Source organism: Pundamilia nyererei, unplaced genomic scaffold (genome assembly GCF_000239375.1).
Source record: "Pundamilia nyererei isolate P.nyererei 1_Seehausen unplaced genomic scaffold, PunNye1.0 scaffold00031, whole genome shotgun sequence".
In the NCBI taxonomy this organism is placed as follows: Eukaryota; Metazoa; Chordata; class Actinopteri; order Cichliformes; family Cichlidae; genus Pundamilia; species Pundamilia nyererei.
The window spans coordinates 157,084-165,617 of NW_005187432.1; the positions used below are offsets into that span (position 1 = coordinate 157,084).

General features: G+C 38.5%; 1 protein-coding gene across 2 annotated transcripts in view; it reads left to right on the forward strand.

The window, feature by feature from the left end:
* The window catches only part of pip4p1a (phosphatidylinositol-4,5-bisphosphate 4-phosphatase 1a), a 27,389-nt gene that overhangs the window by 7,283 nt on the left and 11,572 nt on the right, over positions 1 to 8,534 (forward strand). For both annotated transcript variants that reach the window (XR_311623.1, XM_005728934.1), the window contains exons 3-4: positions 3,186 to 3,292; positions 5,693 to 5,798. Coding sequence is in view for 1 of the 2 variants with exons in the window: in XM_005728934.1 (XP_005728991.1) it covers positions 3,186 to 3,292; positions 5,693 to 5,798 (213 nt within the window). In the remaining variant the exon portion in view is untranslated. The remainder of the gene's footprint in view (positions 1 to 3,185; positions 3,293 to 5,692; positions 5,799 to 8,534) is intronic.

An 8,534-nucleotide genomic window follows, 5' to 3' on the forward strand; every position in this document is an offset into this window, starting at 1 on the left:
CATTTACACTGATGTCGATCTGAGAGTGCAAACGTGCTTTATTACATACATCAGGGGTTGGCTCAAATCCAAAAGATACGCAGAGGATGATGTCAGACAGCGGTTATTTGTTTTAAGTAAATATGTGTAATTTGCGGGATGTTTATTATCCTTAATTAGACTCATGAATTAGTAAGATTTTGATGTGCAATTTTGCTCATTCCTGTTTTAATTTGACAGCAGGCGTGGGATGGCAATCAGGAACAGTAATTGCAAGTAAGCAGTATTAATTGTTATTTTACAGCCTCAGATTTGCATTTAAAAAAATGTTTATTATCGCAGTTAATGGTTATAATCATGATGCAGTCTCTTGGGAGCAGCGATATAGCTCATAGAGCGGAAGAAATGATTATATATGGAGTTGTCACATGCAGCGTTGGATGAGTTGTTGTCTCACCGAAGACAATATTTAGACTGTGGTCAAGGTTAATTTCCTGTAACTGCTCATTATTTTGCTTAACTGATAGATTATCTTATGGGCTGAATGATAGAAACCTCTGCGACTGTAATATTACACAGTTAAACTGGAACACGAACTTCACCCTTTTTTAATCTCTTATACCGAAACGGATCATTGTAACCGTGAGAATTTAATTACGTTTTTTTTTTTTTTGTAGGAAATAAATATTAAGACTGAAATATCATTTTACCACGGCAACTTTAAAATTGTACAAAATTGGCTAATCCACTGTGTAATGATCACTCCTAATATTAGTTTTCACTTGAGTGGAGAAAAGAACTTCATTCCTCCGGGCATTGTAAGCGGAATTGATAATGGATCTGGAAACGAACAAGGCACACTCTGATCTGGTTAGCCGGGGTTTAATGACGCTGTGGCGAGAACGCAGCACGATGGACACGCGGGATGTTATTTCATTCTGGGTGATGTTGTGTAATATTGTGGTGTTTCCAACATCACTTGGGCAGGTTGCCTATGCATATTAATCGCTGAATAAATATATTTGGCAACTCATTTTAGAATTTTTCTGTTTTTATTTGTTTATTTATTTTTTTTATTCCTCCCAAGTGACGAGTTGACAGCCCTCTTGCTCTTATTTTGAAACTTACCATCTTGGGCTTCAGTACTAGGAGGCTGAGCAGGCTGCTGCCCATCTGTTAAGCAGTGACCCTGTTTTATTTTTATTTTTTCCAAGTGTGTGCTATGAAATTGATGAAACATTGCTGTTGGAGCAGACATGAAGGCCACTGTGAGAGGACCATGGCAGATCCGACGATGACATTTCCACAAACATGCTTTTCAGCATCTTTATTCACACTTATCACTCAGTTGCTGTTACAACACGGCTGCAGCTTTATAGCTGCCAGCCTAACATACACAACAACAACGACAGTGGACCCAGCACACTTTTAACCTGGCAGATGCCCTGCAGGTGCGTCCACCTCCCCTGCAGCGGCACCGCCGACCACGCCCCGCCACAGCCACCAAAAATCATTTCATGCATTCTGTTTTATTTTTATTTCTTAATTTGCTGTGTACGCAGCAGCACATGGGGTCATGGTGTGCTGCGCTCCGATATTTGACGACTTCAAAAAATAATCGGTCCCTAATCTCACTGCGCCACATGCGCTTTATTATTATTAGCATCCTTTCCTCACAGCTTTGGCTTACGGGGTAGAGTTGGTCATCTACCAACTGGAACAGGTCGATCGATCTCTGATTCCTCCACTCTGCATGTTGAAGTGTCCTTGGGCATGCTGAACTTCGAATGATCCCTAGTACAGCCATTGGAGTGTGTGTGGGTATGTTTGTGTGTGAGATTGATAGAAAGCATTCTATGAATATGTGCGTGTGTGATTGGGTGACTAGTTAGCTTTAAGTGCTAAATGGAGTAGAAAGGCATTATATCAGTTCATTTTTGTTCTTCTAGGTACTTTAGCACCACCATCTGGCAATAGAAGTGCATTACATCATACCATTGGGCTGGTAAAAACGAAACAAAAAAATTAGTTGCAACCCACCTCCCTGCTTACAAGTAATAACTTGACTGGAAAAGCTGTTGATTTTGCTTTTGTTATTATCAGAATATCCATAGACTGTTTAAAATATGGAAATGATGTGGCGTCTAGGAACATGAAGTGAATGTAAATGGGAAATATGTTATGCCTGCCTTCTTTTACCAGACCACCAGGGGGCAACTCTTCAGGTTGCTAAAAGAAGTTGTGATTTGGCGCGATATTAATAAAACTGAATCGAAATTGAGTAATATCGTTTATATAGCTTGTGCTTTTGGCCCTTACACAACAAATAAACACTGCCCACTTTCATTGTTGGCCAGTGTTGTCATCCAAGCGTAAAGCCTGATGATGCTAATGGTCAGCCAATATATCAGTGCATCCTTAACACTGTTAACTGATTTCAGCACGGACTTCAGCACTTCTTGATTCATTGAGAAATATTCTATAGGTTGTACAAGACTGTAGAGATGGATGAACAACAACAACACCCAAAAAAGATTGGTTATTTGACACGATTACATGCTTGGGGGGTAAAAATATAGACTTTTTAAACCTTAAAAATTAAAAAAACAATAATAATTATTTTTTTCTTACTGAATAGCTTTAAATAAATAAGCTTGAGAGTAACTAGACCTGCCACAGTCTGGCAGAGAGTGAATTTAAACATTTATGGAGGGGCACAAGCAAAAGCAAACTCCATTATTGCAAAACTTTATCTTGTTTTAGTTGTCAGCAGAAGCTGAAATTGTAATTGAAATTCAAATGTGATTATTACACCACCTGTATAGTGGTTTTACTATGACAGTCACCGCCATCTATGTCCACTTACAACCAGGTACAAAGCGATGGACCCTGAATTGTTTTTATATGTGGACAAGGCTTTAAACATCAGTCCAAAATCTCCCATAGATGTTCATTTGGTTAGTTGTCTGTTGACTGCACTCTTTATTAGTCTTTTAAACAGTTTCCCATAATAAATCACAACTATCTTCCTTAACCTGCAGCTTCTGTACACTCACGCCAATATCTTCTGGCATACTCCTCTCCCTCGTGTAGTATTGGTTAATTCTCGTCCATCATGAATAATTGGCTTGTTATCTATTCCTATTCGAATGTGTTGTTCTGCGGTCTTATCTCTCCCTCCTGTGTGTTTCTGTCTCCCTCTGCAGCCCATTAAGAATGCCCCAGCAGGAAAGAAGTACGTGCGATGCCCCTGCAACTGTCTGCTCATCTGCAAAGTCACTTCCCAGAGGATTGCCTGTCCCCGACCATATTGGTGAGAAGTTATTTGTGTATGTCTGTGAATGTGTGTGTGTGTGTGCACGCCACTGTGAGACTGCAATAACACTGCATCTCTCTGCGAGAGAGAAGTGAAGCAGAGGAAACAAGGTGCAATGGGAGCAGCAGTCCCTCAATTAAGGCTATGCTCCCAGCACAGTTTACATGCAGTGCTCAGCCAGCCGGATGAGGAAATAACAGCCTAATTAGAACAACTGCATCGTGAGTTTCACTTCTGCATGTCATTAGTATTATGAGAGGTGTGTCTGTGTGGATGATACAGTGGATGCATTATGTGTATTTTTTTTTCTTAAATGTGTATTTGGAGATGTGGGGATTATGTTGAGATTTAATTGTTATTCTGAACCTCGCAGCAAAGAAAAAAAAATCACAATATTCATTCAGCATCTATCTGCTTTTAATTATGCACCGAATTCCTGCGGAGCAGCTACCAACCAAATGAACACTTAGCAAATTCCTTCATATTATAATCTCAGAGGGCATAATGAGCACAGCAGCCTCTTCAGAACAAAGAAGGGCAAAGTTAACTGGAAAAGTTAGTTTTATGAAAATGTAACTTTTGGGATATGTCTTTTATATTTTTTTCTTTTTAAAGGTTGCTGAAAGTTCAGATCCAGTTGGTTCTCTCTTGACAGGAAATTACCTAAACACATAAAGAGGGGACTTTTTTCATAGTATGGGACTGTTATAGTAAGAAGCAGATGGCTGATGTCAGTCACTGGAGATGCACAGCTTTGGCATGTCGTCTCAACATTATGCTGCAGCTGCCATGTGTAATTTGTAACAGAAAAGATTTCTGTTTATGCCCAAGGCATAAAATGTGCAAGAGCAACATTTTTAGATTTTTATTTTTTTTTTAATTTTTAGATTTATGCTGCTATGTAAACAAGCATCAACTGACTGTTACAAAATGTGTTGTCATAAAGATGTGAAACTCAGAGTTAATGTGTCGTTGTAAATGCAGATCATGAAGTGAGGCTCAGGGATAAAAAGGCTTGCATTATCTGGCGTGTGAATGCAGCTGAAGACAAATATTTTTGACATCAGTAATTCTATAGCCATTAATTTCATTTGAGATTGTTGTATACATTTTAAACAGCGAGTAAATATCCTACCTGACCTCATCAGAATGAGAATATGTTGCATATTTAACAATGGCATACAAAATGTAAATGTATTGGCAGGAGAAACAACACAATTTGACATTAATATTTTGCGATTGTTATTTCCACCATATTCTGTTTGGCTCCCTGTTAAATCCAGAATCTAAAATTCTTCTCCTCACATACACAGTCTTAAATATTCAGTCCCCATCTTATCCTAAAGACCTCATTGTTGCATATTATCCTAATAGAGCACTTCGCTCTCAGACTCCAGGCTTACTTGTGGCTCTTATAGTTTTCAAAAGTAGAATGTGAGGCAGAGCCTTCAGTTATCATTCCCCTCTACTATGGAAACAACTCCCAGTTTTCTGTTTGGGAGACAGAGACTTTCTCTACTGTTAAGATTAGGCTTAAAACTTTCCTTTTTGATAAAGCTTATAGTTAGGGCTGGACCCTGAATCCTCCCTTAGTTAGGCTGCTGGGGGTCTTCCTATGATAGATTGAGTGGATCTTCTTCATTCATCTCTTTTCACAGTAGTGTGTTTATATCACTGCTATATGTAATCATGAACAATTATTAAACTCTGGCCCTCTCTGCTGTAGTTTGCCATTTGTCCTGCCTTTCTTGGCACTTTTTCTCTCACTACCCAACCGGATGCAGGGGATTGCTGCCCCTCCTTGAGTCTTGGAAGTTTCATCCTATTAAAAGGGAGTTTTTCCTTCCCGCTGTTGCCAAGTGCTCCCTTGTAGGAGTTGTCCGATTGTTGGAGTTTCTAATATTATATTATTAAGGTTGTGAATAATAAATAAACAAAACTGAATTGTACTGAATGAACTGTTCATATGTCATAGTTTATTGTATTACAGTTTAGCAAAAGACATCCATTAACCTCAAGTAGTAATAAAATATGTTGTGTATGCACATTCCTCTTTGGCCACTTTTCCTGCAGTAAATTACTTTTAAGAGTTTACCTCCAATATTACTATTTTGCATTCAAACCAGACATGCTGACTAAACCAGACACATCTCAGCCCCGCGGCCTGATCAGTGATTCTGAGCTACTGTAGCCATGTGAGAAAGCTGATTGTAGGAAAGCAGTGTGTGTAGTAATGAGAGGAGTGAATGCTGATGAATTTCATGAGGCTGCAGTCAGCCCTTGAGACGACTGCTCCCAGCATCAGCTTGCATTATTAGCTAGCACTTGCACTGAATAATATCTCGAGTCGCTTCTGGTGCGAATGCTGACGTTGTGTGTCTGTCTGTCTCCTTCCAGTAAGAGGATAATAAATCTGGGCCCGGTTCACCCTGGTCCGGCCAGTCCTGATCCCCAGCCAGCTGGAGCCCGCGTCTCCTGTGGACACTGCAGCAACACCTTCCTGGTACCAGCTCTTTGCTTTCTTAAAAAACATCTATTTAATTAGAATAAATGAGAAGCTTTAGGGGAAATAACCACAGGATTTCGAATCATAAAAAGCTCTGCCTTCAAGGTTTTGGGGAATTTGCTCATTTAGATTAAAGCAGTGGTTCTCAAACTGTGAGGGAAGTAAAGCAGAATCGAATTAATATATGGGTAGGGTTTAAAAGTCAACTTCAATAATTTTTCATTTTTTTTGATTTAAAAATCTCTGGGATGTGGGAATAAACCTCCTTAAATGGTGTATGCCAGAAAATGTTTGAGAATTACTGATTTAAATGATGGTGGGTTCAAACGTGTCTGTCAGGTATAACGCCGAATCAGCTGTGGATTAGGCTTATTTAAGTTGACTTAAGGTTCAAGGTAACGATGCCCATCTCCCAGTATCTTCAAGACCTGAATTAAGCTTAGACCTTTATTTTAATTCAATGGAGAGCTTGACTAAATAGACAAGGTTAATCTATGTCACAGGTCCAACCTTAGAAGAGGTTTAACCTATATGAATGACGACATGAATTATCCTGAATTTTGTTCGAGTCTCTAGTAGACGTGCCAGAGAACGATGTATTGGCACTCCTTAGTGTCCAGTAAGATGTCCAGTAATATATAGTTGTATTACCACAAAATAACAGCCTGAAGTTGGTGCCAAGATGACTCCTATTTGAGAAGGGCTTGATCTTTTCTTCTTTAACTAAACCTCACTAATTTCTTAAAATGTTATACTACTATTTCAATAAGTAGTTTGGATTAGGATTGAAAGGGAAATCTAATCCTTTGTGCAAAGAAATATAAAACCAGTACATGCGAGATCAGTCTGAGCTCAGCTGTGAAAATTATAGAGTCAGTGAATCGAACTGGCCATGCTCTCCAAGGTGTCCTCGCGTGACACACTTAAACAGGATTTATGGTCTGTCTGAACTCTGTGTCACTTGGTCAGATACTGTCATACCCCCACCACACACATGCTTCCCTCTTATCTCTAAACAGCAGTGTATTCCTCTTTCTACTTTTCCTTTTTTCATTATTTTTATTTGTGGCACATTTAATACGTACAACTCAATACAGCCCTGTCAGTGTCTCCCTGAAGCTGACACCCTTATCACTGTTTTTAAAAAGATATCACGCCTTTCCCTTCGCTGTGATGGCCAGCCTTTGACTTCATCTTCCTGTGTAGCCATTTGGAACAACAATACATCTTACGAAGCAGTTCAGAGAGACCATAACCTGGCAGTTTGGTGAGGTAATGGTTCAAGTCCCAAAAACTAATCAATAGATTTTTGTTGGGTTTTCTGTTCATCTGCTGTGTGCATACAGTGCTGTGGGTTTTAAGATGTGTAATTCCTAAAATCAAATTATTAGGGTGTCATTAATATTTGCTGCAGTTAAAAGAAACATGTTTTGCTTTTCTTAATTCCAGGCTTATATTACAGTGGCGGCTGATCATAGTTTTAAATAATGATGTCAGGGTTTGTACAAGTCAACAGATCAGTCTTCAGACTCCTCTGAATATTCAGTTTCAGACAGTTTTTTTCTGCTGTTGGCTCTGCTATCCTGAGCTCTTCGCTCCACCTTCAACCTTCTGTTTGCAAGGAAAAGTGAGAGGAACAGCTTGTTTCAGATATTGTTAGAGAAACAAAAGATTATTTTGTACTATTAATCATGCATATTTAATCTGTCCACTAATATATAACTATGGAACTAGAAATAAGCACACCAGATCCCCTTTAAAAATATTGATTATAAATATTAACCTCTGAATCAGCGTGTAGGAGTTGAAACATCAGTACAATTTGTGTGGTTAATATTCCATATTAAATCAGCTGAATCTTAAAAAAAAGTTTCCCCTCAGATTCAGCTGTTTGAGTTTGTTTTTTGTTTTTTTTGTACAATAACTTTAGCATATCTAACAAAATCATGCAAAATTTTACTTAATACTGGGAGTATTTTTACAGTTACAGGAGCTCAAGGTTCAGAGGGGAGTGCTGAAATTTAAATTTAAGGCTGAAAAATATATTTAATCTCTACTAAAAACTGCAATCAAATCAATTTTACTCCCACTCCAAGTCTGACAAAAAGATATTTTTTTTATTACCAACTCTGAGCATCAATATTATGAGATACTCATTTTAGTTGGTAGAGTAAATTGGGCCTGTAACTCAGAATATTCATTCATTCATAGTATCAATGTAATATTTCAGCATGGCGTTATTAACTGTGCTAAAGTCATAACCTCTATTTACTGTATTTTTCTTAAAAATACTGAAGATGACCAATGAAAGTCCTGTCACTAAGGAAGGTCCAGAGCCACTAAAACACATTTTTGCAGAAGGGATGTGTTACTATGCAGAACAGCTGAATAAAACACTGTCTTTCGGGTGACGCTTTTATCGTCTGCAGCCAAAGCTACAAACCTGTAACAGTTTGAGTAGCCCTGCAAGGTTTTTGTTGTGAAATGTACTGTAGTGAGTGAATTATTGAACATCCAAAAAGCACTACGCCAAGTATATGTTGAATTATTGGTACAGATCAATAAACCCTATCAGCTCTCTGCTGATATATTATGGTCATTTTCTGCTAAAGAGAGGAAGGGAAATTCTTCTTGCTGCTCTTTTAACAATCAGTGGGACAGGTAGGATGGTTTAGATATATGGTGGATGAGAGGAGGTGGGTATACTGGGAGAAGGAGAAGAATAGAATACAC